General features: G+C 42.5%; 1 protein-coding gene across 1 annotated transcript in view; it reads left to right on the forward strand.

Moving 5' to 3' along the window:
* SND1 (staphylococcal nuclease and tudor domain containing 1) overlaps positions 1–26861 on the forward strand; it is a 414504-nt gene that overhangs the window by 10160 nt on the left and 377483 nt on the right. Inside the window, exons 2-3 of the mRNA XM_059171771.1 lie at positions 20363–20512; positions 26712–26832. Of these exons, the coding sequence (XP_059027754.1) occupies positions 20363–20512; positions 26712–26832 (271 nt within the window). The remainder of the gene's footprint in view (positions 1–20362; positions 20513–26711; positions 26833–26861) is intronic.

Genomic DNA, 26861 nt, shown 5'->3' on the forward strand with positions numbered 1-26861 from the left:
TGGGCTTCATGCTCAGTGGGGATTCTGCTTTTGTTTCTTTCTCTCTCTCTAAAATAAATAAAATCTTAAAAAAAAAAAAACTTAATTTCACTGTTGGAAATGGAAAAGCCTTGTTACTTGCCGTAACTAGAAAGTACCTTAAATAATGCACAGTGAAGGGGCTTCTGGGTGGCTCAGTCGGTTAAGCAGCTGCCTTCGGCTCAGGTCACGATCCCAGGGTACTGGGATCAAGGTCCGTGTTGGAGTCCCTGCTTAGTGGAGAGCCTGCTTCTCCTTCTCTCTGCCTGCTGCTCTGCCTACTTGTGCTCTCTCTGCGTCAAATTTAAAACAAACAAAAACAATGAAAACAAAATATTACTAAATTCTAGCTAGGTCTCATGTCTTCTGGAGGGCTCTGAAGAAAGTTTAACAAGTGATGAGTGTGCCAAAGTGTGTGTGCTAAAGTCTTCCTGCCACCAAACTGGAACTTTCTTCATTTAATAGGAATCATTGGAAGAGAATTGGAAAGGGGACAGTTCTTATGTATAAATATTAAATGCTGATATATACAGGGTTCATTTACCCCTTAAAGCAGTTTTTGTTTTTGTTTAAACAAGCTCTCACATTGGGGAAACAGACGTAACTTGTGTCTTGGGGCACAACTGAACTGATTTCTGGAGTGTTTGTGGTTCAGGTCATTAGCTTCACTGACTACTCACCATATAACTATGGGCAGGTAATTTTACCCCGTTACGTTCCAGCTTTGCCTGTAAATGGGTGTAATAACAGCACGCTGTTCATGGGGCTGTGGCTGATTAAATGAGAATGCATGGAAAATGTTTGGTGCAGTGTCCAGCGCATGTAGCGTTCAGCAACCATTAGCTGGTCTTAGTCCAGCAGTTTCTGTATCAATCCTCAAGTCAGATGGGGATGAAAATGGAACTGGCTGAGCAAAATGAGCGGGATAAAGAAAGGCACCTGGCAGGTCTTGTGATGTTTAACTTGTTTGATTTAAAGGACTGGTTTTAGTTTTGAGATAATATTCTTAATACATTTTCCTTTGCTGAAATCGCCTATATTTTATAAATAATGTGATGACAGTTTTAATATCCTTGGCAAAAATAAAAACTAGATAACAGGTTAGCCCCTCATGGGGGGGGGGGACAGGGGGAATCTTACTTGTCTATGAAATTTAAAAGTCTGGGGTGCCTGGGTGGCTCAGGTCATGACCCCAGGGTCCTGGGATCGATCCCCACATCGGGCTGTCTGCTCAGCAGGGAGCCTGCTCCCCACCCCCCACCGCCTCTCTGCCTCCTTGTGATCTCTGTCTGTCAAATAAATAAAATCTTAAAAAAAAAAAAAGAAAGAAAGAAATTTAAAAGTCTGGGAACCCTTGGCACAGCAGAAAGGTGTGCACCTGGCATATGTGTAATTCTTCTGAACTTCAGAGGTATTTCCTAATATTAGGAAAGATTAAACAAATTTAGGTAATGCATGAGAGACTTCAGTTGTATGTATGTGTGAATACTAGTTGTTCAGTGGCACAGGAGTGGCTAGTTAGGCAGAAACTCAAGTGAGAAAAGTTCTGACTTCCTTTGGTTCCCTGCCTCCATTCTTCCAGCAGCCCTCTATCCTCTGGCACTTTAGGACCAGCCTGCTTTCCATTGCCCTCCTCCAGTACCCTTATCACTGCTGTCTCAACTCCACCCCTACCCAAATCCACATCAAAACTTAAAGTTGATATGGTGATGTATTTAGAACAGTCTTTTCACTACAATGTAAACCATTTTTTTAAAGATTTTATTTATTTGAGCGAGAGCGAACGTGAGGGAGAGGTGGAAGCAGACTCTTTACTGAGCAGGGAGCCTGATGTGGGGCTCAGTCCCAGGACCCGGGATCATGACCAGAGCTGAAGGTAGTCATTTAACCAACTGAGCTACCCAGGTGCCCCTAAAACATCTTTTTAAAGATTTTATTTATTTATTTTAGAGAGTGTACATGTGAGTAGGGGGGTGTCAGAGGGAGAGGGAAGGAATCTCAAGCCGACTCCATGCTGAATCTGGAGTGGATTCGGGACTTGATCTTACAGCTCTGAGATCATTACCTGAGTGGAAACCAAGAGTAAGATGTTAATTGACCTAGGTGCCCCTAAATATTTTCTATTTCCTTATCCTTCAGGGAGACTAAGTAATCCAAATTTATTTATTAATTTATTTGTTTGTTTTATTCTCTGGGCTGGTTTCCTAAAACCTCAGTCTCCCAGGGAAGGACATAAATTAGTTCTTGGCAAGTAACAGCTGCTTACCTGGCCTTGGTACCTTTTTAAGAACAGGGCAGTTTACAGCCCAGTCTGCCTTGGGCTGTTGCTGTTCACACCCATTGTCTTGACATCATTATCAATAACAACCCTTTTCACTTCAAGCTGTCCTGATTGCAGGGGTAAAATGATTGTTTACTGTACTTTGTAAAAACAGTTAAATCTGGGAGAGTGTGGGGTGACAAAGCTCACAGAGACCACTATAAACAGAAGGTAGATGTTTCTGTACATGTAGCAACTGGGATGGCCTGACAGGAGAATCACATGGCTAAGAAAGCCTTTAATGGAGAGAAGGCAGCCTAGGCATGAGACCCCAGGCCGTGTACTTGGTTGTGGGTAAAGCTTTGGGCTGATGAAATTTTAGTTGTCAGTCTCATTAAAATGTTGCTATTAAATAGAGGCAGGTAGCTTTGTTTTGTGATGGAAAGGGGAACTTGGGAATTTAAATACTGATGGTTTTCTTGGAGAATGGATGGGTTGGAAAATCAGATGTGATATTTTCAGATCCGTTTGTTTTAACAACCTTTTCCGGGGAGGTGGTGAAAGTGACAGGTCTTGACAGAGGCAGAGGAAGAAAATGGGTGATTTAAAGTCAGGAGAAATGTGTAAGTACAGGTGGGAATACTCAGATAGTCTTGGACGCAGCTGTGAGCAATCTGGTTGCACTGTGCAGGGTTAAGGCAGCTTGCCTAAAGTGACTGTTACTGGAAGTTTGTAGTAGAGAAAGGAACAAGAGGCCAGGCTTCTCAGGTTTTGTTTCCGGTCTTTGGGATGCGAGGTTAGTGAACTTTTAAACTTGATGAATTCTGTTCCAGGAGAGGGAAAATTCATTGTTTTATAGCCTTTAATACCAGGGGCATTTTTATTTTTGTTAGCAACTCAAAACTGCGTTATGCCAAGTGTAATTTATCTGCTTACCTAACAGGACGCTCTCAGGTCCTCATGAAAAGTGATGCATTCTTTCCCTACCTCCCTTTCTTTCTGTGCGGAAGGGAGACTCTGGAGTGCCCGGGTCCTGGAATCCTGCTGAGTGTATTATTCTGTGTGCAGTAATTGCTTGTGTTATTACTCTTGGCAGGTGAGCCCTTTCACAGCCCAGAGGCCAGGAGGCTGCCTCTATTACTTAAAAGCCGAGTTATCTTGTTAAACTCTCTTGTGAGATCTTTAGAATCTCTTGAGACCTCCTGCAGGCTCTCTGTGGGGCACAGGCCCAGCTCCTGGGTAGGCCTGCCCTGCCCCAGTGTCGCCCTGCCTCACTGTTAGTCATCGCGATTCCAGCTCTGGAGGACTAACTTTCCGTTACATAGCAAGACAGCAGAGGGCTGATAGCTGGAAAAGCTTGGTTTCCATTTAATTCTTAAGTGTTCCTGTTATCAGTGCTCTTAATGAAAGTACCTCTTTTCACTCTTGTGTCAAAGAAAATGTGTTTCTTTGATTATCAACAGGAGAAGCTGAAAGCCAGTGTAGGGAGAAGCAGCAGTTTGGGGTTTAGATTATCTGAGGAACTTAGAAAATTGGTATTTGAAAGTGGTTGTTGGCACAATGCAGAGTAAAGATGCTCCATGAATCTGAGCTGCCCATAAACTTGGATTTGAAATTTTTGTGCTTTATTTTAAAGAAAAGTGTTTATTTTGTAATTCATTAGAGAGTGTACTCCCTCTGCCCCCCACCTCCAAAAAGGAGAGGAGAATCAGAGCTGGACTTCTTGGTTAGCATAGGATATGTAGAATGTTATGGATGATTTTATTTATATGCAGATAGTGATATTTATATGTGGAAGAACAGAGGGAGGAGAAACAGACTCCCCACTGAGCAGGGACCTCCCCCGCCCCGTACAGGGCTCAGTCCCAGGACCCCGGGATCACGACTGGGGCTGAAGGCAGAGGCTTAATGGAGCCACCCAGGCATGCCTGGATGTTTTTAATAAAATGGAGGAGCAGTGTTTTCTGGGCAGTACCTGCAGTTAAGATGACACGGGGGATTCCAGATAGGCCAGTTAGCCTTCTGTTCAGTTTCTTGAGGAGGTTTGCAAGTCTGTGTGCATCACAGTGGAGACTGGAGAGACTGGGGCACCAGCAGGTAGTGGGAGAGGAATGACCACTTGTCTTGTGTTCTCAAGCTGTGTTAGATGAGTGGAGACTTCAGTTTTTACTCCCCCACGATAGTTTTCCTGGGATTTTAATGGTAAGAAGGATCCTGGGATGGTACATTAATTTAGCAATAAAGGACTCTGAAATGTTTATGGTAGATTTGTGATTTGTACTTTATTTTGACATCTAAAATTGAGCATTAACGTTTCAAATAGGAAAAGTTTCCAAACAAATCTGGAAGATAAAAAGGGAAAAAAATAATGCTTTTCATGGGTAGCCTAGAAATTCAATTACATTCTTAAGTTCTACAGTCAGTCCTGCATATAAACCATAATAAATATGTTAGATATTCTTTAGAGTTGATTCACTGAGTAGTACCGAGTATTGTGCTCCGTAAGGTAGCATCCCTTTGGTTTTAAGCTTGTCCTAAGAAAAAGAATGCGTAGGACTTTAAGGCAGCAAACCTGAGAAATTACTACTAAAGGCAATAATTTTCATTTCTCTCAGGTATTTCAGGGTCTCTGGTGTGCTTTATTTAGCTGTATCTGGTGTCAGCTCTCCTTCCTCTCCTAATTACTGGGCTGCAATGTGACATTTTGTACCCTGGGCCACTGTGCCAGCGGTGCTGTGAGAAGTCAGAGATGGCAGCTACAGCCATGGAGGCTAGGAGGGTAATAGCTGCCCTCTGGCCGTTGCCTCCCTGGATCAGGAATCAAGGGGCCACTTCCCTCCTTCCTCTGAGCATTGAGGATGCTGAGGAGGACAGAGTCAGAGTCGGGGATGAGGATTGGACTGACGCAACAACCAAGTAGCGCCTGAAGTGGGCAGCTCCCAGAGTGCCAGCTCCCGGGGTGCCGGCCCTGACTTCTCCACCCTGCTGTAGCGAGCCCTGCTTCGCCCACATCAGTTCCTCCAGGGTGGAGGGGTGGCCTCTTTTGTCATCAGGAACAACTTTTTCTTGGGTTTCCTTAAGAGAAGAAAGAAGGGGGCGCCTGGGTGGCTCAGAGGGTTAAGGCCTCTGCCTTCAGCTCAGGTCATGATCTCAGGGTCCTGAGATCGAGCCCCGCATCAGGCTCTCCGCTCAGCAGGGAGCGTGCTTCCCTTCCTCTCTCTCTGCCTGCCTCTCTGCCTACTTGTGATCTCTGTCTGTCAAATAAATAAATAAAATCTTAAAAAAAAAAAGAGAAGAAAGAAGAAGCCTTCGTGTTTGGGGGGCCGCGTCTTCCACCTGCGGTGCGGACGTGGAAGTTTGAGAGGCGTGTGATCTTCAGCCCTCTCACGTGACCACACAAAGTAGTGCAGGAACAACGTGGGCACGTGGATGAAATGTGTGTGAGCAGAAAAACCGCCTCCGTTATTGAACCCATAAGACAGGCTGAGGCCAAATACTATAGGAGTGTATATTTTCAAGCGCTAAGAAAAGGTGCACATCAGTAACTTTTTAATGTGCTTTCATGGCTTTAAAATTTCTGGGAGTCCCTAACCAAATCTTTGGACAAGGGCTCCAGTCCGTCATTATTTGGTAATCATGTGGAAAACACTCAGAAGGCACCACCCTTGTCTTCGCTCACTGTGCTCACAGCTGGCACAGGAGCACATCTGTAAGGCTTTGTGCAGTACAGCGCTTAGAAGGGGCCGCTACGTGAACCCTGGAGTCTACAGTTTGGTGTTTCTTGTGGCCACATTGGATGCCACCTGGGGTCTGGTTGGGGGACGGTGAGTTCCGGGGCTGTCAGAGACTGCTGTGCGCTGGCTCAGCGGTAGCCCAGGCTTGCTTGTGCCCTCTCTGAGCACTTCCCTCTCTGTCACAGTGTGCTCTCTGCCTATCCACTTACATTTCTCTGAAGATAAAAAGGAAGTAGCATTAGTTTCGTTGCTTCCACTTAAGGCATTCAAATATATTTTTGTTACCTTGGTATTTGGATACAGGCTTTGGGGTATAAGCCTACCGAGACATTCTTGCCTATTAAGTAAGAATAAATGTAAGAATCATGGAGAATATAATCGTAGAAGAAATTATCGTATTTGCTTATTGTCCCTTTGGGGGATATAGGAAGTGACTGAGGGTAGTGGGAAGACAGTTGAATATTGAACACTTAATTGGGAGATTCTCCATTGTGGTCTGGGGTATAGATTCGAGTGGTTCCTGTTGAATAGAGTAGACTTGACAGCTCACAGGAAATAATCAATTGAGTGGTTAGAAATGAGTTAGCTAAGAGTTTTTGAAGGAGGTAACAAGGGAAATTCGACATCTTCTAATAAGAGGACTGCTGAGGAAAGGGGGCTGAAGAAAATGTTCCCAGAAATAACACAAACTTCCTAGGGGTGAATGGAACAAAGCTGAAGATAGTTGGGGCTGCATTAGGGAGGGCGGAGAGAAGGCCAGGCAAGGTAATGAGCTCTGGAAGTGGAGAATCCTGGATGAAGGGAGGAGGACTAAGGTGAGGACATGCTTGTCTGTGGGTTGTGCCGAGGGGGTGGGTGACAGGCCTTCGGGCTGCTTGTCATTTGGCAGAGAAATAGGAAAACAGCTGTGAGTGTGGCACACGCTCTTGAGATTGTGGCTCTTGTTAGCTTCATCAGAAATCCGGTAAGCTAGGAGTTGTTTAAGGACAAGGACCATGTCTTGATTGTTCTTGGGCCCTCTCTCCCGAGCCTGGCACTGTGCTTTATACACAGTAGGGCCACTCATTTATTAAAAAAATAATGCTTCCTTTGTGTCTGGTCTTGTTCTGTGCTCTGGGGCCATGAGGATGAGTAGGGTAGACCTTGTCCTTGTCTTCACAGATCTTGTAGCTTCTTGGGAAAAACCAGCAGTAAACAGCTCTTCTGTTTAGTGTTGTGATGTATTCTGTGAGAAGAAATACAGAGTAGTCAGAGAGTACATAAAGCAAGGCTATCCCAACCAGTCTGAGAATTGGGTTGGCCTCTTTGAGGAAAACACCTAAGCTGAATTTGCTGGAGAACATGTTTCTGAGCTAGGCAGTTAGGGTGGGGATAGAAACTGGCAATCAATAACTTTATTGTGCATACCCATCACTCAAGGGTCTTATTGAAATGCAGATTCTGCTCCTGGAGGTCCTGGGTAGAATTGGAGTGTCTGCATTTCTAACAAGTTCTCAAGTGATTGCTGGTCTGTAATCTTTTTCAGAGGCTTTCTGTGCATCCTTCTCACTTATGCCTTTTTAAAATTCTTTTGTTTCAGTTGAAAGATGATGGGACTGAACTGGGTCGTTTTTCCCTCCAGTCTGTAGCCGCAATGGCTACAGTGATAGAACTGGGCGGTGCTTTCTAGCGGGAGGTGACTAGCCGCAGAGACCCTTCTTCTGTCCCCTCCGCATGTTTGCAGAAAATCCTACTCTACTGTCCTCCCTTTTGATCTGGACAACTTGCATTGTAGAGAAGGCCAGATGTATGGGGGACAGGAGGAGGAAATTTTAGGATTTTGTTAAGAACCAAGAAAATCCAGTGCCTTGCATATTAACAGAATTTCTTTTGGCATCTCCCAAACACCCCTCTAGATAAGCGTGGGGGACTCAGGCATTGTTTTTGATAATCCTGTTCCTCTTTGATAATAAAAAAGGATCACTCTGAGGGGTAAAGAGATTACCATAGCCACGCTTATAAGGTTTCACTGAAACTAAAAATGTGTTTGGTGCTCTTGTCTCTTATAGAATATTCTCAACTGGGACGTCTGTGGCTCAACAGGTTAACTGTCCACCTTTGGCTCAGGTCATGATCCCAGGGTCCTAAGGATCAAGTCCCACCTCAGGCTCCTTGCTCAGCGGGGAGCCGGCTTCTGTCCCTGCCTGCTGCTCCCTCTGCTTGTGAGCTCTCGCTCTCTCTGACACACACACACACACACACACACACATACACACACACACAAAATGTTCTCCATTACTATAACTGAACTCCCATCAGTTGTTTTTTAGAACTTTTGAGACATTAAGGAGTTTCTGGTTTGCTGAATATAAAACCTAATTAGATCACACATGTAAATTTAAAAATCCCCAGCAGCTGACTAACCTAGGAAGAAAGAGGGACTCTCCCTAAAACCTGAGACCCTTTTTGGGTGTGTTTGCCTTTTTGAACTGTGCACTCAGAGGACATTTGAATTCTGTGATTTGAAAGCACTGTATTTTATTTGGAGGAAGAAAGTGCAGGGGTGAATGGATCACATCAAAAGATGTCCTTGCAACACAGTAACAACTTGACATTCATTTTCTTAGTGTTGTGTGCATAGAGCAGGGGAGGGAGGGAGGTGAGGAGCAAACCAACCACCATCTTCAGAACTACCAGTGAGATCCAGTTTTAGTGATTATTTTGTCATAAGACTCTAAGGCAGCCTGGTATGTTTAGCACCTAAAATTTTTTTTAAAACTTTACCTGAAAAATTTCAAACTTACTTAAACATGGCAAGGATAGTACACATCACTTCTACGTTCCCTTCATCCAGAGTCCTCAGCTGCCATATTGTTTTCTCTGAATGTATTATAGTTCTTATTCATGGTAGTTCTGTTCTGTAAAGTTGTGAATGAGAGAATACGGAACCATCTCTCCCGTAAGAGATACAGGGTTAGGTTCCTGCCAGCCTCTGGTCCTTATATATTCATCGAGTGATAGGTACCTAATAGATAGATTGTTCTGTATGTGCTTCTGTTTAAAGACATCTTATTTTAATATATATTGTTGATTCATTAACATTGAACTAATGACCAAAAGCACTATAACTCATGCCCGAATGAAATTTATTTAACCTTTACTCTGTAAGGAACGTCACAGCATCTTTCTTTGTGCTTAAGATCACTTCAGGATGACACCTGGGGGCCACTTTAAATTTAAACAGTGAATTCTCCAACAAAAGCCCTGCTCACTGCAGTAATTTTTCTTTCCCTTTATTATAGTCCAAGTACTTGACCATAACCATTCAGTAGAGGGGTCAGAGTCCTTTAGGGATAATCTTTTATGTTCTAAAGTCAATTAATTTTTTCTTCTTCTTCTTTTGGTAATTTTTACACGTGACTGTCGCTCACTTTGAAGTTTTCTTTTGACAACTGGAATGGATTTCTGTGAAATGACGCTCACATTTGCCTGCCATATAGTTCTTCCTGAGTTCTTCTCTTATTTCTGAGTAATTGTCTCAATCTTTGGGTCCTTGACCACAGTGGAGCTCAGCATCGAGTAACGAGGACTTGGTTCTGCAGTGGACTGTCATACTGGGGACACCCCTGGTATGGGCTTCCCAGAGATTGAGTTACTTCCTTCATGGTGAGGCTTTATTTGTGCAGGAGTAAGCTACAACCTTGGCGTTTTATGTAAGCTACCAGTTATTTTTTTTTCTTTTTATTAAAGTAGAATTGATACACAACATATATTAGTTTCAGGTGTACAGCATAACAGTGTGATATTGGATAGTGTAAAATGATCACCATAATAAGTCTGCTTACTCTCAGTCACCATACATAATTCCAGAACTTTTTTTCTTGTGATCTTTTAAGATTTAGCAGGGGCGCCTGGGTGGCTCGGTCGTTAGATGTTTGCCTTCTGCTCGGGTCATGATCCTGGAGTCCTGGATGGGATCCCGCAGGCTGGCTCCCTGCTCAGTGGGGAGTCTGCCTCCTCCTCTGCCCTTCACCCTGCTGGTGTTCTCTCTCTCTCGCTCTTTCTCTCTCTCTCTCTCTCGCTTGCTCTTGAGTAAATAAGTAAAATCTTTAAAAAAAAAGATTTAGCAACTTTCAAATATACAATACAGTATTATCTGTAGTTGCCATGCTGTACTTGACATCTTCATGACTTATGTATTTTTTAATTAGAAGCTTGTACCTTTGACTCTTTTCACCTACTTTGCCTGCCATCACCTTTAGGTGCCAATTTTTTGACTCACAGTTCTCAAAAATTTAGCATTTGGTGTTTCCTGGGAGTGTGCTAGGAAAACCTGGGTTCTAGGTCAGCTGTACCACATAACTGCTACAGTTTCCTCTGTTGCAAGGTGAGGATAAATGTGCCTGCTCCAATTTGTTGAGGATGAAGAGGGGTGGAGAGTGAGGGTGGGGGAGGGGAGAGAGACCAATGTGTCCTTGGCTTTTACTGAGTACCTGCTAGGTGTCAGGTACTGTGAGGCATCTTACTTAGTCATCCCAACAACCCAGAGAGAATGGTGATAGTAGTGTTGTTCTCATTTATATGTGAGGGAATACCCAGTGCTTGGAATGCTTTTTCACATGAATTTGCTTTTAGACTCAAGACTGATTTCAGAGTTCATGGTCGTCTGAGGCTATGAGTGTCACCACACTTTATCAGGGATAAAGTTCAGTGCAGATGTAAGTTACAGTACTTCTTTACCATAACCTCTGAGGACCAAGATACTGACATAAGCACTTAAATCTACTCTCCTAGACAGGAGTATCTTAGCTGATAAATAGGGAAAGTAGATTATGGATTATTTAATCTTTTCTGATTGAATTCAGTTTTTGGTGAATTTTCCATGATTTTGATGTTTTATACTCCTGGAGGAAATGTGCACTTTTTTCTATTGTACATATTCTTTCAGTCTTTACTTGAGACTACACTTTGAACCATTTTTCTTTTTTAAAGATTTATTTATTTTGGGTGCGGGGAGGGGGCAGAGGAAGAGGGAGGGAGAGTTCCAAGTAGACTCCCTGCTGAGTACAGAGTCCAGTGTGGAGCTTGATCTCACAGCCCGGAGATCATGACCTAAGCCAAAATCAGGAGTCTGACGCTTAACTCCCTGAGCCATCCAGGTGCCCCTGAGCCATTTCTTAAGCAATATTGGCTGTTACTGGGTCTTTTGGCCAGCTATTTTTTTTTTTTTTAAGATTTTATTTATTAAAAAAAAAAAAAAGATTTTATTTATTTATTTGACAGAGAGAGAGAGCACAAACAGAAGAAATGGCAGGCAGAGGGAGAGAAAGAAGCAGGCTCCCGTTGAGCATAGAGCCTGATGTGGGACTTGATCCCAGGACCCTGGGACCATGACCTGAGCTGAAGGCAGAGGCTTAACCCTCTGAGCCACCCAGGTGCCCCTGGCCAGCTATTCTTGTTCAGATTTCATTACAACCCTCATGGGTAGTCTCCTGTATTTTATGAATATTTATGAATGAGGAAACTGAGGCAGATAGAGCCAGTTAACTTTCAAAGGTTACCACTCACATTGATTTGATTCTGAAACTAAATTCTTACTGCCACATACCACTGTCCCTTCTCTGATTACAAAAAGGAGCAGTTTGTATAAGTTGGAGCGGTAGTCCAGAATTTATTTTTGCTGTGCACTTGCTATTTAGACTACCATAAGACTAGTTTTCATCTCACTTCCTTGTCATAATACATCAGAGGTTGGCAAACTGACTCTGTAACGGGCCAGGTAGTAAATATTTTAGGCTTTGCAGGCCATACGGTCTCTGTTGAAGCTACTCAACTCTGCTTCCAGTGTGAAAGCAGCCATAGACAAACAAATGATCTTGGCCATATTCCAATAAAACTTTATTTATGGACACTGAAATTTGAATTTCATACTCTTTTCATATGTTACATAATACCCTTTTGATTTTTTTCCCCCCAGCTATTTGAAAATGTGAAAGCCATTTTTAGCTCATAGATAGTACAAAAGCAGGCGGTAGGATGGATTTGGCCAGCGGGCTGTCATTTGCCAGTCCTGTTTTTATCGTTCTTCCTTTGTGTTTCCTTTTTGGGTGTTCTTTTGTAACATTGGACTCTTAGGTCTCTGCTTGCCTTGCATATGGTGGTATTTAAGAAGTGTTGGTTTGATTTCAGGCAGCCAGCCCATGGAAGCTTTCCTTGCTTAGTGATTTAGTCTTTGACACCTGCTCTGCTGACACATAAAAAATGGAGATTGTAATTCGGAAAGAGATTTAATCAGTAGGTAACCTCAGATTTAATCTGCAGGTAACTTCAGATACCGCTTAATAGGTCTCTGCTCCCCAGATACTTGTTTCTACATGTGTTGGCATAGTGGAACATCAGGCCTGGGGAACCTCGTGTTCAGTCTGTGCTCAGCCGTTAGTATTTTTTGTCAGCAAAAGTCATTTCACTTGTTTTACGTGCAGGTTTTTCATCTCTAAAATAAAAGGGCACAGATTACGTGTTCTCTTTAGCTGCCCTCTCTCTGTAGATGATTGTTATAGTCCCTGTGAGGTGTAAACTGCCCGATTTTCTAACTGACCAGTTTGCTGTAGAGCTGGCCCGAGGAGCAAGGAGCCGGTGCTTCTGCTGGGCTCCGCTGAATGTGCTGGTGCGCCCAGAGCCGGTGAAATGAATAACTTGCCCTGAGGCCACAGGCTTCCAGTTCATCGTGTTTGAATGCTGGGCTTCTAATTTAGGTTTGCCTTCTGCTCTTGCCAGAAAAAGAAAGAAAAAGCTGGCTGTGTTGGCGAGATTCTGGGAAAGACCTCCCAGACCACACAGCTTATGTTCTTCCGGGATTGCTTGCTCTTTGTCTCAATGACTTTTTAATTTTCAAGTGATGATTCTTCTTGTGGAGGCAACAGCTCTGGCTGCCAAGAAGCTTTTTCCTGATATACTTCTGAAATTTTCCCCAATTTAGTTTCTCTTCAGTTACTCTTTAATTCTGTTGTTTTTTTTTTTTTAATAGTTTTTTGCTTCATGAAATTGTATCTAATAAAAGCTTTCCTACCCTATCCACAACAGCTCCTTCCCCATCCCCTGTTGGTGTTTTTAGGTAGAGAAAATGCCTGTCCAGGGAAGGGGCCCTGGCCTGCTGCTCTGTCACTCTGACATGCAGCCCCTGCCCCTGTAGCTTGGGGTATAACTGTCCCCAGTTTCCAGATGGCACCATGGCTCTTTCTGCCCAGTGACTTTCCTGGTTCTTCTCTCTGTGCCCCAGAGGGAAAGGAGTTCATTCTCCTTGATGTTTTCTTTCTCAGGAAGCGTTTATATTGTTTTCATCATTTTAGAGCTTTGCAGATTTCGCTGAAATTCTCCTTCCTTCCTGTGACTTCTACCTTGTTATTTCTAGTGGACTTGAAAGTTTACAGTAGCTCTCTACTTTTTTTGGTGAGTCACCATCCCTAACTTTTGATTCTGAGTCAGCTGCCTTTTTATCACAATTTTGTTTTTTTGTTAGTGTTGATCAGCTAAGCGTCTAATCTTCCTGCTAGATACGGGAATGCTCTATAGCAAAGCGTACATCTTATGCCACCAAGGTTTTGTATTTCCATGTTGGATGTTTAAATTTTTATTTTACTGAAATAAATTCACACACCATAAAATTCACCCTTCTAAAGTATACAATTCAGTGGCTTTTACTGTGTTTACATAATGTTCAACACTGTCGAATTCTCGAACGTGAAAAGATAAACCCTATACCCATTAGCTCCCCTGCCTCCAGCCCTTGGAGCCACTAATGCTCTTTCTGTCTATGGATTTGCCTGTCTTGGACATTCATATAAACAGAATTATAAAATGTGTAGCTTTTTCTGTCTGGCTTCTTTCAATTTACTGTAATGTTTTCTAGGTTCGTTCATGTAGTATTAAGCAGTACTTCATTTCTTATTTCCAATTATTCCATTTTATGGATATACCACATTTTATTTACTCACATTTGAAGGACGTTTAGGTTGTTTCCACTCATTTTGGCTCTTATGAACAGTGTTGGAATAAACGTTTGTGTGCAAGTTTTTGTGTGGTCATATTCTCTTGGGTATAAACCTAGGAGTGGAATTGTTAGGTCATATGATAATGCTTTGTTTAACTTTTGAGGAATTGTCACACTGTTTTCCAGAATGACTGGATTACCAACAATGTAGGGGGGTTCTAATTTCTCCACATCCTTGCAAACACTTATTATTGTTGGTATTCTTGATTAAAGCTATCCTAGAGGCTGAAGGAACCATTGTGGCATTTTTTTTGGTAAGGATTTTACTTTTTTTTTTTTTTTTTAAAGGATTTTACTTATTTACTTGAGAGAGAAAGAGAGAGCACAGAGGGAGTAGGAGAAGCAGACCCTCGCTGAGCAGGGAGCCTGATGCAAGGCTCTGTCCCAGGACCCTGAGATCATGACCTGAGCCAAAGGCAGACCCTTAACTGACTAAACACCACCCAGACACCGCCCAAGTCATTGTGGCTTTGATTTGCATTTCCCCTGTGACTAATGATGTTGAGTATTTTTCATGTACTTATTGATCATGTGTATATTTCTTTAGCAAAGTATATGCACATCTATTTCCCTTTTTTAATTGTGTCTTTTTTTTTAAATTTTTTTTATCGAGTTCTATTAGTTCCTTATTCTAGACACTGGATCCTCATCAGATATGTTTTGTAAATACTGTCTTTTCACTTTCTTTATAGTATTCATTGAGTCCCTACCTTTTAATTTTGACAGCCAGTTTATCTTTTTATTTTTGTTTGCTTGTGCTTTGTAAGATGGCATCTTGTCTAGAAACCATTGCCTACTCCAAAGTCATGAAGATTTATACCTGTATTTTTTTTCCTAAGGGTTTTGTAGTTTTAACTCTTACATTTAAGTTGGCTACTTTCTGAGCTAAGTTTTGTATGTGATGTGAGGTAGAGGTCCAGCTTTATTCTTTTGCCTGCAGGTACTGTTTTCTCAGCACATTTTCACTGAAAAGATTCTTTCCCAACTGCGTTATCTTAGTACCCTTTTTGAAAATCATTTGGCCATAAACATGTGGGTTTATTTTGGGCCTTATTGGTAACATTAATGTTCATCAAGTGGCTCCCCTTATTTATATTAGGTCTCCATATTGGCAGGTGTTGCTAAGATATTCCTCTTGAATCTTAATAGGCAGATATATCTGTTAATCTAGTTCTCCTTGAAGAGCTTAATAAGATGTTCTCAGCTAATAAGATTCCATTCTTAGGCCAAGATGACTTTTACTCTTGGTACTGTGAAAAAAAAAAATGCTGGCTTTATTGTCATACTTAAATGGATTTTCCTTTTTGAAAAAGATTTATTTATTTATTTGAGAGAGAGAAAGAGCATGTGTAAGGGGGAGAGGTCAAGGGAGAGAGGAGCCCGAGCAGGCTCTGTGCTGAGTGTGGAGTTGATGCGGGGCTTGATTTCACTATCCTGAGATCACAACCTGAGCTGAAACCAAAAGTTGGACACTCAACCACCTGCACCACCCAGGTGCCCCAAACTTAAATGGATTCCTGTACCATCACTTTCTTTTCCTTAAGTATATAGCATAGCTAAGGTTTTTTCCGCCTTAATGTCTATGGTCTGGGGGGTTTAAGAGTTACGTACACCGACTCATCTATCAGCATCTAGTGAAGTTTTAATGTGGTATTCTGTTGCTGGGCAACATTTTAGTGGCTCCCTATAAGGTGTTTCACTGTAGGTAAATCTCCCTGTAAACCTGTAAGTGGGCTTGAACAGTTTGAGTCCCTATTTTCCTGCATAGCTCAGCCTTTGTCACCATCTAACTTGTGCCCTGAAGCCAGGTCCTCTGAATCACACCAGTCCCTTTGCAACCTTTATTGGCAGAGCTGAGAAATGTCTAATCCATAACCTCAATCAAACTGATTCATTGTGACAGCTGTTTTCACAAACCTCCTGCTTTATCAGATAGGGCTAAGATCGTTTTTCTAGAGTATGTCATTTTATTAATATAATTGGATAAAGCAGTTACCATATGACTTGCTTTTTATGCCCTATAAATTAGCAATTAAGGATAATTACTGCATCCATGAAAGTTTGCAACATGAATCAGTACAGCTTTGGCAGAACAATTATCTGTGACAGTTTCCTCTCAGTCTTAACATGATTCTTCTGAAATTAAAATTCTGATAAACACTGTATTTTATTTACTTATGTTTATTGTTTGTCTCCTCCTACTAGAATGTCAGCTCTCTGAGAGTGGATACTTTTGTCTGTTTTATTTCACTGAGTATGTCACTTTCCTAGAACAACACCTGGCACACAGTAGGTACTCAGATTTGCATATATTTAATAAATGAATAAATGAATCAGTCAGTGAATAAAATTATAAATGTTATCTGCTTAGGTGTCAGGTCTTTCAGAGAGGAAAAATGATTTGGTGCTATAGGAGATTCAAGTTAAATTTGACATAAACGTTTGGTCTTTTACATTTTTAAAGACCCTTTTTTTTTTTGTTTTTTTTAAGATTTTATTTATTTATTTGACAGAGAGAAATCACAAGCAGATGGAGAGGCAGGTAGAGAGAGAGAGAGAGGGAAGCAGGCCCCCTGCTGAGCAGAGAGCCCGATGCGGGACTCGATCCCAGGACCCTGAGATCATGACCCGAGCCGAAGGCAGCGGCTTAACCCACTGAGCCACCCAGGCGCCCCTATTTTTAAAGACCCTTTAAATATTTTTTTTCCTCCAGAAGCTATTTCTCCTTAGCTTTATTTGCTGAAGAACCTTGCATAAGAGAAGACCATTAAAATATTTTTATTGAGGGGGATGCCTGGGTGGCTTAGTCAGTTAAGTGTCTAATTCTTCATTTCAGCTCAGGTCATGATCTCAGGATTATGGGATTGAGTCCTGCACTGGGCTCCATGCTGGGTGTGGATCCTGCTTGAGATTCTCACTTTCTCACTCTGCCCCTCCCTCCCTTCTCCTATCTCCCCCTCTGGTGCCCCCTCACCTCGCGTTAGTTCTTAAAAGAAAAAAAAAATTTTTTTTTTTAAATTGAGGAAGAACTTGAGTAGAGCCTGTTGGCAAATAAGGCAAGTGGAAGGAGTTTAACAATCCTTAGAAGCTGAAATGGAGGTAGTTCAACACACACTACACCTCCTTTATGCGATTTCAGTTCCTGTAAATAGTAGGAAGGAAACTAGTTCTTCTCTTGTAGATAGGTCTCTTCTTTCTTAACGGTCTGCAGACGTAGTCTTTTCCTGTTTCTCTGCTAAGGCTATGGCTGAATGAGGGGAGCATGTTTGATAGGAAAGATCTACATGTGTCAGTGCTCTCCTCCTGGGGGAATAGGAATGGCGGTGCCTGCCACAATGAGCATCTGTTCTTATGGTTAGGAGATTGAATTGGTGCCTGCTACCCGAATTTGTACACTCAGTAGTATAAAAGGTGTCAAGTAACCTGTAAAAGAAGTCCTCTCTCTCCAATACTAATCCAAGCATTGACTGTTGTCTGAATGGCATATTTGGTGCAATAATGCAGAGATGTTCTGAGTCTTCCAAATAGCATTCAGGGAGAGGCGAGGAGGTACAGAGGAAGTTTTGCAAAATTCCTATGCACAAGTTGTTTGCCAAAACACTTTATGGGGCCAGGGTAATAGTTACAGACCCATTACCCCCCAGGGATCTGGTTTACTAGGTAGAGGCATTAGAGGTAGCAGGCACCTTTCTGATATTTAGGGACAAAGGGATTCTTCTCAATGGTCACTCTGTTCTTGAACTTTTCAGTGTTTTTTTGTTTGTTTGTTTGTTTGTTTTTATTTTGTTTTGTTTTGTTTTGGGGTCAGACTTGAGAAATAAGCACCTTTCCCCCCTCTAGCCTAGGTCAGTGCTTATTCATCAGGGTTTACCTTGGTCAGCTAAGGTGGGTTTTCTTGTAGATGGACCTTAGCTTTCCCAGCTGGGCTCGCTGAGAAGTACTGCTTCTCCTGGGAGTGCTTTTTACTTTTTGTGAAAGGTTGTCTACAACTGAGGAACAGGCACTGGGGACAAATGCTCTGGTTTATATCCTGTATGTAGCTTGGCTCTGGTCAGCCCCATTCAGAACTTGTGCGTGAATGATTTCAAGCGCAGGTATTCTGCAGTATGCTGCTTTTGCTTCTGCTGCTTGCGGAGGCTGGACTATAAATGAATCCGATCCCAGCTCTTTCCTTTTACATTCTTTGGTGCTTCTCATGTCAGGAACACCAAGCATCCAGTTCCTGGCTTCACCTTGAAAGCTTGTCTTTTTAGAACGTCAGTTGCTAGGGTTGATGCCCAGGGCATGGGTTCTCAGGAGAGGCAGTTAGAAAGGCTGTTTGGTTGGAAGCTGTAGAGTTTAATTGCTGGTAGCACTTGATCAGAAAGGGTATAAATGAAGAGCATGACTTGTAACTAGGTGAGAAAGACTGTCTTTTTTATGTGTTGTCCTGATGTAGCCAGAGAAGAGTCATTTAGACTAAGGTCTATATGATTAAAGTATTGAGAATACTGTGATGTTAATCAGAGCACTATTGTTTTAAAATTGGGACATGTGTATTTGTCCGACAGTTTCTGTAAAAGCTGGTAGGATGGATAAAAATTGTTCATACAATGAAATATATAGCCATGAAGGTGAATAAACAAGTGTTTTGCATCAACACAGATGAGTTTCACCAAGAAAAACAAAACAAAGGCAAACAAAGCAAGTTACATATGGGCACACACAGTAGACTTAATTTATAGAGAGTTCAGAAATAGGAAAAAATGAAACCATACTGTGTAGAGATGTAGACATAAATGGTAAAACTGTACAGGAAAGCAAGGGAAGGATTTTCATAATGGTGACAGGGGAAGGGGCTATAAGTAGTGGGCACAGAGGGGAGCCTAGGTTCGAGCAGCATTCCTAGTCCTTCACTTGGGTGGTGGTTACTCAGTTGTTTGCTTATTTTTTAATGTGTATGTGTGTGTTTGAATGTGCTTCAGTATTTATATTTCACAATTTAAAGCACTAATTAACGTGGAGAGGCAAGGGCGAAGTATTAACTAAGCAAATGTATACAGGAGTGCCTTCCTTTCTAGGCATCATTTCTTTACAGAAAACTCCATGGTATTGTCTACCATAGGCCTCTCTGTTGGCAGAACTCTCCAACCTTCTATCTCCTAATTTTTCAGCAAATACTTCTTATTTTGAAACGTTGAGATTGGGAGTTTCTCAGATCTAGTGAAGCCAGTGCCCGAGCCCATCTGTTCATTAAATTGTGCCTCGCTGAGCGAAGACAACTTGAATAGCCTGGGTTACGTTTGTCATTTTTTTCTCTATGCCTTTTCTTCTCTTCTCCCACTTGAAATCCTCCCTTCTTCTCCCCTGCATGTATTTTAAGTTAAATCCCAGCGAGCTTCAGAGCTCTTTTGCAAGTGGGTTCTATGCCTGGTGCCTTTGATTTAGAGAGCTAAAAGTAGCTACTGTGCTCGGAAGCTGTAAGATGCCTCTTCGATTTTTCTGTTTTAATCCTGGAGAGCGTGGACTTTCTAGATCACTTCATATGTCTTCCTTACTCTAGACTGAGTGCTGTCTGCAACGGAAGTGTAGCATTGCCCAATACTCACTTCCTTGCAGATGGACTTAGGGGCTTCTTCCTTCAGCTTCCCTTTTTCTTAGGCCTTCCATTCCTTGCCTCCATCCTAGAATGGGATGTGTGGATGGCAAGACATTAACTTCTTAATATTTGAAAAGAACATGGTGGTGGTGCTCACTGGGATGAAATTACAAACGTCATTCATCTCCATGTCTCACATGCCTCTTTGTCCTGAACAGTCTATTTATTTTATGATTATTCCATTGTTTGTTTAATTCCTTCTACTATCTCTGGGTCCATCTTTTGAGAAGCTAGCCCGATGTTTCTGTAAGTATTTCTCTTATGAAATTAAAAACAGGGACGCCTGGGTGGCTCAGTCAGTTAATCCTCTGCCTTCGGCTCAGATCATGCATGATCCCAGGATCCTGGAATTGAGTCTCACATAGGGCTCCTTGCTCGGCAGAGAGCCTGCTTCTCTCTCCGCCTCTGCCTGCCACTCTGCCCGCTTGGGCGCATGTGCTCTCTTGCTCTCTTCCTCTCTCTCAGAGACAAATAAATAAATAAATAAAATCTTTAAAAAAAAAAAAAAGAAATTAAAAACAATCCCATTCATTTAGCCATTCACAAGTCATTGCATAAATATTTGAATGCCTCCAAGGATCCAAGTACTGTTCAAGATGTTGGGGATACAATAAGTGAACAACTCCTGTTATGGTAATCTTACCTCTAGACAGTTAATTTTCTCTTTTTCTCTCCCTCTGTAGGTCCTCTCAGGCTGTGCCATCATTGTCAGAGGGCAGCCTCGTGGCGGGCCTCCTCCCGAGAGGCAGATCAATCTAAGCAACATTCGAGCCGGAAATCTTGCGCGCCGGGCAGCCGCAACTCAGCCTGATGCAAAAGATACCCCAGATGAGGTAGGTGCTTCCAGAGGCTTCCCTGAGGCTGTGGACCTAGGTTGTAGCCCAGTCTCCTAGACCAATGCAAGTTTTGTAATCTTTTCCTGTGTATTTTGGGTATTAGTTTTGTATCATGGGAGTGAGGGTCTGGACATACCTGTGTCATGGCTTGCATGGGTTTACATATTCACCACTGTTAGCAGTGATCCCGGTCTCTGGCCCTTTTCTCCTGCCTTTTCCCCTAAGCTTGGAGCCTTTTCTGGTTTGTCCATGTTTTCACTCCTTCTCTTGGCCTAGGTTGGAATATTTGCCAGGTTGTCTCAGTCATTTGAGGTTGCTGTTGGTTATGGCAGAGTTCTTTTATTAATTTATGTTTGAATTCTTCATGTTCAAAATTCAGAAGGGTAGAGAGTAAGAAATCTTGTTCTCTCCAGGGACTACTGATGTGGTTAGTGTGTTGTATCTCCTTCCAGAGCTACTTACCACCTGTCCCGGCAGACACTCTTCCTTTCATAAATAGTAGTATACTGCGTGCCTCTGCTTTATTACAGATTCTTAAACTTGGATCCATGAACACCTAAAGGCATCTTTGAACCCCCTGAAATTGTTTGCAAAGTTTTGTGTAAACATGCATTGTTAAAGGAGGGAGTTTTAATTGGTTTCTTAAGGCAGCTTGTGGCTCACAAGTAGTCAAGAGCCATTGTGTTATGGTGATTTGAGAGACTTCTGACCCTGTGTCCCAGGATCCCCTCCATTGCCCTGTTTTCCTGCCTCTAACGCCTGCTCACCTTGCTGTCTTTGTGGTCTGCTTTGGACTCCTTCAGTTCTTACATCTCCTAGCAACTACTGTGAGTCCAAATTTGGCATGGTTTAGTCTTCTTGGCTCCCATACTTTGAAACCTCAGTTTTTGTCTCTTCTTAAGTAGTGCTTGGCTATCATCATAAGTGAAATTTCTGGATTGTAATTACTTGTCCTTTCTGCAACTTGATGATAATTGGGCAAGTTTGGTACCTCACCTTACCTCTGCTGTTCCCTGATGTGGAAGTGAAGAAGAAAATGCAACTCAGGGGATCTTCTGTTTAAGGAAAACATGAAGTTTTAAAAAATCTATAATAAAGGGGCATTTTGTTTAAATTACAATAATGAATCCATATTCTAGAAAATGGAGAAAAGTCCCCCATAATTCTGTTAGTAGCAATCCAATTAGATTCTTGGGCTGATGACAAGGTAGGCCAAAGAAATTCTTTTTCATTGGTCTTCCATCAGTGACCACACATATTAGGAATAGTGATAGTGTAGACATTGGGTTGTTTAGTGAGGATGAAACAAGATCATGTCAAGTGTTTAGCACGTGTCTGTAAAGTGCTTGATAAATGTTACTGCTATATATATACTGCTATATATATCACTACTGCTATTTGTTAATTTCTATTGTAAATACCAGTACTATTAGTACTAATACTGTTGGACCAAGCCCTAAAGATTAACTCCCTCTTAGTAGATTTCAGATTTTGGATCCTAAGTGCTTTTTTTTTTCTTAAAGATTTTATTTATTTATTTGGCAGACAGAGATGACAAGTAGGCAGAGAGGCAGGCAGAGAGAGAGAGGAGGAAGCAGGCTCCCTGCTGAGCAGAGAGCCTGATGTGGGGCTCGATCCCAGGACCCTAAGATCATGACCTGAGCCAAAGGCAGAGGCTTTAACCCACTGAGCCACCCAGGGGCCCCTAAGTGCTTTTCTTGACCAACATTTGGAATAGTTACTTTCCTTTCAGTTGTGTGTTGTGTAACAGCTCGAGTACTCATGAAAGGAGAGTCGATGCTGGCTGGCTAGGGCTGATTAAGTTCATTGCCCCAGAAGAAAGATGCAACATAGCCTCTGAGAAAGAAGGGTTGGGTTTTAATTTCCTGTTTCGTGGATGGGAATCTAGGGCAGAGGAACACAAGGCCAGTTGGAACTCGTTCTAAAATGTTTTAACAGTATTCTGTGTAATAGTACGGTAAAATCTTACAGGAACTCTCCAAGCTGAGGGAATACTACAGGATCTGATCCCAGCCCTCATTCTAGTTTCATATATTTGTACAGTGTCGTGCTTTTTTTCTCTCTTCCAGAGCAGCTCCATCTCATTGTTTATCCTGGTAACTCTTCAAAGGTCCCGGAAATGTGAAGTATTTGATGGTTGCAGATTTAACCCTTTCTCAGCCGCAGTCACCACTTATCTGTCCTGATAATCCGATAATCCAGTCTCTCTTTTCCCTGCTGTAATCTGTTTTTTCCCCACCCCCCCCTGCTACCTCGCTTTTGAAGCTGCTTTGGCTCAAGTGACCAGTGACACCAACTGGTAACCCAAATCACAAACCCTATTTCCTTTGCTCTTCCCTGTGACATGTAGTCCTTGATCAAGACCTAGAAAGAGTCCACCTCCTTTAAGAGATCTCTTCTCCATTCTTAAAACTTCATTGCTACTCCCGTTGTTCTCTCTTCTACTCTGATGGTCTGCTAGGGATGCTGACATAATGGTCCTTCTGCCTACATTCTCTTCCCCTCTAATCCTTTCTCCATATGTTCCCAGATCTTTTTGAAACAAAATTTCATTTATTCCCCTGCTGAGTGTTATTCCCACATTCATTCCATGTTTATATGTATATCTTTGTCTACTACACTGTAAGCTCTTTGAGAGGTGGGACTTTACCTCACATCTCTGTTCTTGAGCCTAGTCAGTGCCTGACATGAAACAGATACACAGTGAATAAACATGTAAATAATGAGGTTAAAAAACTGAGCTTCTCCTTTTTGGGGATCAGTGGATTGTGGAATGTGGCATTACCCTTTTCCTCTGGTTTTCCTTTGTTTTGGAGCATGTTGTCTATTTTTTTCACATTCAGGAGGAGTCAGGGATGGTATGGCTCATTTGCTTCCCTTTGTATCACTGTCCCAAATATCATTTGGTTCCTTATTCTCTGCCTTCACTCGTGATACCTTCTTTCAAAGAAGCCCCATTCTCTCCTAAGTCCTGTGGTAGTAAAAACAGCTCCACTGTACGTCCCCAGTTGTCACTGCCCTGTTCCACGCTAATCCCTAGCGTTGCCTAGCTACTCTAGGCAGTTTAGATACTGCACTGGCGGGCACTGTGGGAATTACATACTTATTTCCCACAGATTTACTGAGTTCCTGTTAAGTGTGAAGCCCTATGTTGGTTTCTTGAGAAATCCAGAAATGAATGTTACGGTCCTATGTTCAGTGGAGCCTTCAAGACTTAGGATGGTGGGGTGGTGAGCCATAGAGGAATTGGTTATATCACATGGGGGGGCAGTGGATGGGGTGATTAGAAGATGGGATAAGAAGTATTGAGCATTGGGGTGTGGAAAAAAGTAGCTAGCTTTAAGGATTTACATACACTGAACATATATATATATATACACATACTGAACATACATCTGTTCAGTAGTGGAGGAGTCTACCTGGTTCAAAGAAAAGATTGGAATTAAAAAACTCATTTTCTCGTAGTAGACCTTAGACCTTGCTTGAGGCGGGGAGCAGAGTGCAGGCTGCTAGCTTGCCTGCTGTTGAGCATTTTAAAGGGAAGAGGTGATTTGGAGTCTCAGCTACTTAACAGCCATTTGCTTCTTAGATTGAGTGCTGAGACATCATGAATAGACCACAGCTTTCCTTCCTGTGAGGCCATTCTGGAGCTCATTTGATAAATGCTTTGGGCAACTTTTCCTGTACTTGATTCCTAGAGTTGTTCTGAGAGGCTGTGTTGGGGTAGCTTTCTCCAGCAGATAGGCTTCTGCTGGCTGTCCTCTGTATGGACACATGGACAAAGATTTGTCCTGGAGTGCTCTCTTAGCCTTGCGAGGAGTGATGTGGTCAGTCGCTTCCTTGGGTCTCTCAGTTGCCTCTCTTCATAGCTAAAATCTTGTGCGGTTTGGGAATGTGCCCAGCTCTGGGTGGAACACGACTCTAGAGGCTGGTTTTAAAAAAGCAAGGTTATAGAAATTAGGTTATTTTTTCTTATAGGATTAGGTATATGTCCTTTCTAAGACCTCCACTGTGGCTTTCTCTTATTGCCCAGTGACTTACCAGCTGTAAAATATGAGGTCCTAAGGTTAAAGAGAAGGGTCTCCTTCAGCGAGTCTTAAAAGCTTTTAGGACTTTTGTCTAGTTGGTAGAAATTGCAGGTTTCCCCATAGGTGCTAGATAGTCCTTGTGAACTGATCCTTGATGAATGAGTTTTTACCAAAGTCCTTTAGGAGTACTTGTTTTGTCAGAGCTTTTCCAGGTATTTAGGAAAACCACGTTTTACTGAATTTGATACTGGTGGGGCCTCAGAGCTGAATCCTGAACATGAGGTAGCTGTAGGACATGGCTCAGGTTGTTGTTAGAATTAAGTGAATCATTAAGGTCATCAGAATGGAGGAGGCTTTATTTTTAGTTTGTTCAGTACAGTTTTTGTGATGTGGTTGACAGTTGGGCTCATTTTTCAATTATAAGACTCTTTGGTGACAGGTGGCTCCTTTCATTTTTAGGGAGTGGAGCAGGGGGTGGAAATGGGACATGAAAATATGATGAACTTTGTAGGACCATCGAGTGATTGGCTCTTTTGCTCTTGGATGCTTTGAGGAAAGAGCATTAGATGAATGAGGATAAGCTTGTTTTTGTGTCTTTGAGAACGCTTACACAGAATCAGGTCTTCCTAGAAGCATTCCCTACTGATGTTCTGTAACACTGCTGGTTTTCTGAGTATCAGCCCAGCTGGTTGGTGGACTGCCATCTTTGGATTGGCATGTTTTGGATGTTTTTCTTTTAGAAAAGCTTATTGGGTAGACCCATGGGATAATCTTCAGGGTCTGAAAAGGTTAGCAGAGGCTTCCTTTCCACGCCAGTGATGTACTGTTAATGTTTACTCTCTGTAGCCCAAGCTCTTTGGCTCTGGGCAGTTGTAAACATGCACATCTATGCACACTTACCTTTCGTGCTTTGCGTTTTTTTCTGCACACGAGGTCCTGCAGATCCTATGTTCCTTGAACTCTTACCCCCTCCTTCCTCATTTCTCTTCTGAGGGAACTTGGGGGCACTGATCTAGGTCTAGACTGTAAATTCAAGTGCAGGTGGCCTCTGACTGATGGACTCTTTCAGAGGAGACCTCTTGCTTTGTACCATCCTAGAAGTGGTGGGGTGGGAGACTTCGCATTTTGTGGATGTGTGGCTCACCACTTATGTCAGGGCCTTAGATGGGTGGAGGGAAGAATGTCATTGTCAAGATGACTCCTTACCAGGGCCTGTTACTGGTGTCTTCCCTAAGATTCTGGGGCCTGGGTCCCACTGGTGCAGCCCTAGGATAGAGCAGGAAAAGGAAACATTTTAGGGAGACTAGTTCTTGCCCTTCTCAGCTCTGCTGTTCTTAAAAAAGGTGGGGGAAATGATAGAAGCAAGGCTCTTCCTTGAGCAGGAGACTCACTCTGAAATAAGAGTACTAGAACCTTGCCTTTACTCTGATGATGCCTTGAACTGGTTTCAGCTAGTGTAATAATCAGTGAAAGCACTTTGTAAACTGGAAAGAGGCAAACAAATGGAGATGGTAGTTGCTTATGTTTTCCCTTTGACTAGGTGAGTTCCTGGAGACTGGACTTCTCATTCAAGAGTGGTTTGATAAATATAAAGCATTTAGAGTAATGGCTGGCTTATGGCAAGTGCTGAAAAATTATTGGCAAAATTGGAAATATTATTACTCATGAAGGAAACTATAGTTCTGAATAGAAAGTAGTGGAGGAGAAAGTCCTGCCAGAATCTGGGCAACTCTGTTACCTGCTTTGAGGGCATGTGCTAGTGAAACCAACTGCTGGATCCCCCCCCCCCCTTTTTTTTTAAAGGTTTTATTTATTTGACAGAGCACAAATAAGCGTGAGCAGGGGGAGGGGTAGAGGAAGAAGCAGACTGCTCACTGAGTTGGGAGCCTGGCTCTGTCCCAGGACCCCAGGATCATGACCTGAACCAAAGGTAGACACTTAACTGACTGAGCCACCCAGGAGCCCCACTAGATCCTCCTTTTTTATGAGCCCCATAAAAATGCAATCTATGTTATGTGCATTTCATTTTTATATTCCCCTCAGGACTTAACGTAGGGCCAGGATATGGAAGGAATGAAGTTGCTTGAATGCTGATTGTGGTCGGGAACTAGGCAGTTCTCATGTGACACATTTGTTTTGTCTTGCAGCCCTGGGCATTTCCTGCCCGAGAGTTCCTTCGGAAGAAGCTGATTGGGAAGGAAGTCTGTTTCACTATAGAAAACAAGACTCCTCAGGGACGAGAATATGGCATGATCTACCTTGGAAAAGGTGAGTTAGCAAGGAGAAAAGGCCTTCTC

Source organism: Mustela lutreola, chromosome 4 (assembly GCF_030435805.1).
Source record: "Mustela lutreola isolate mMusLut2 chromosome 4, mMusLut2.pri, whole genome shotgun sequence".
Lineage (NCBI taxonomy): Eukaryota > Metazoa > Chordata > Mammalia > Carnivora > Mustelidae > Mustela > Mustela lutreola.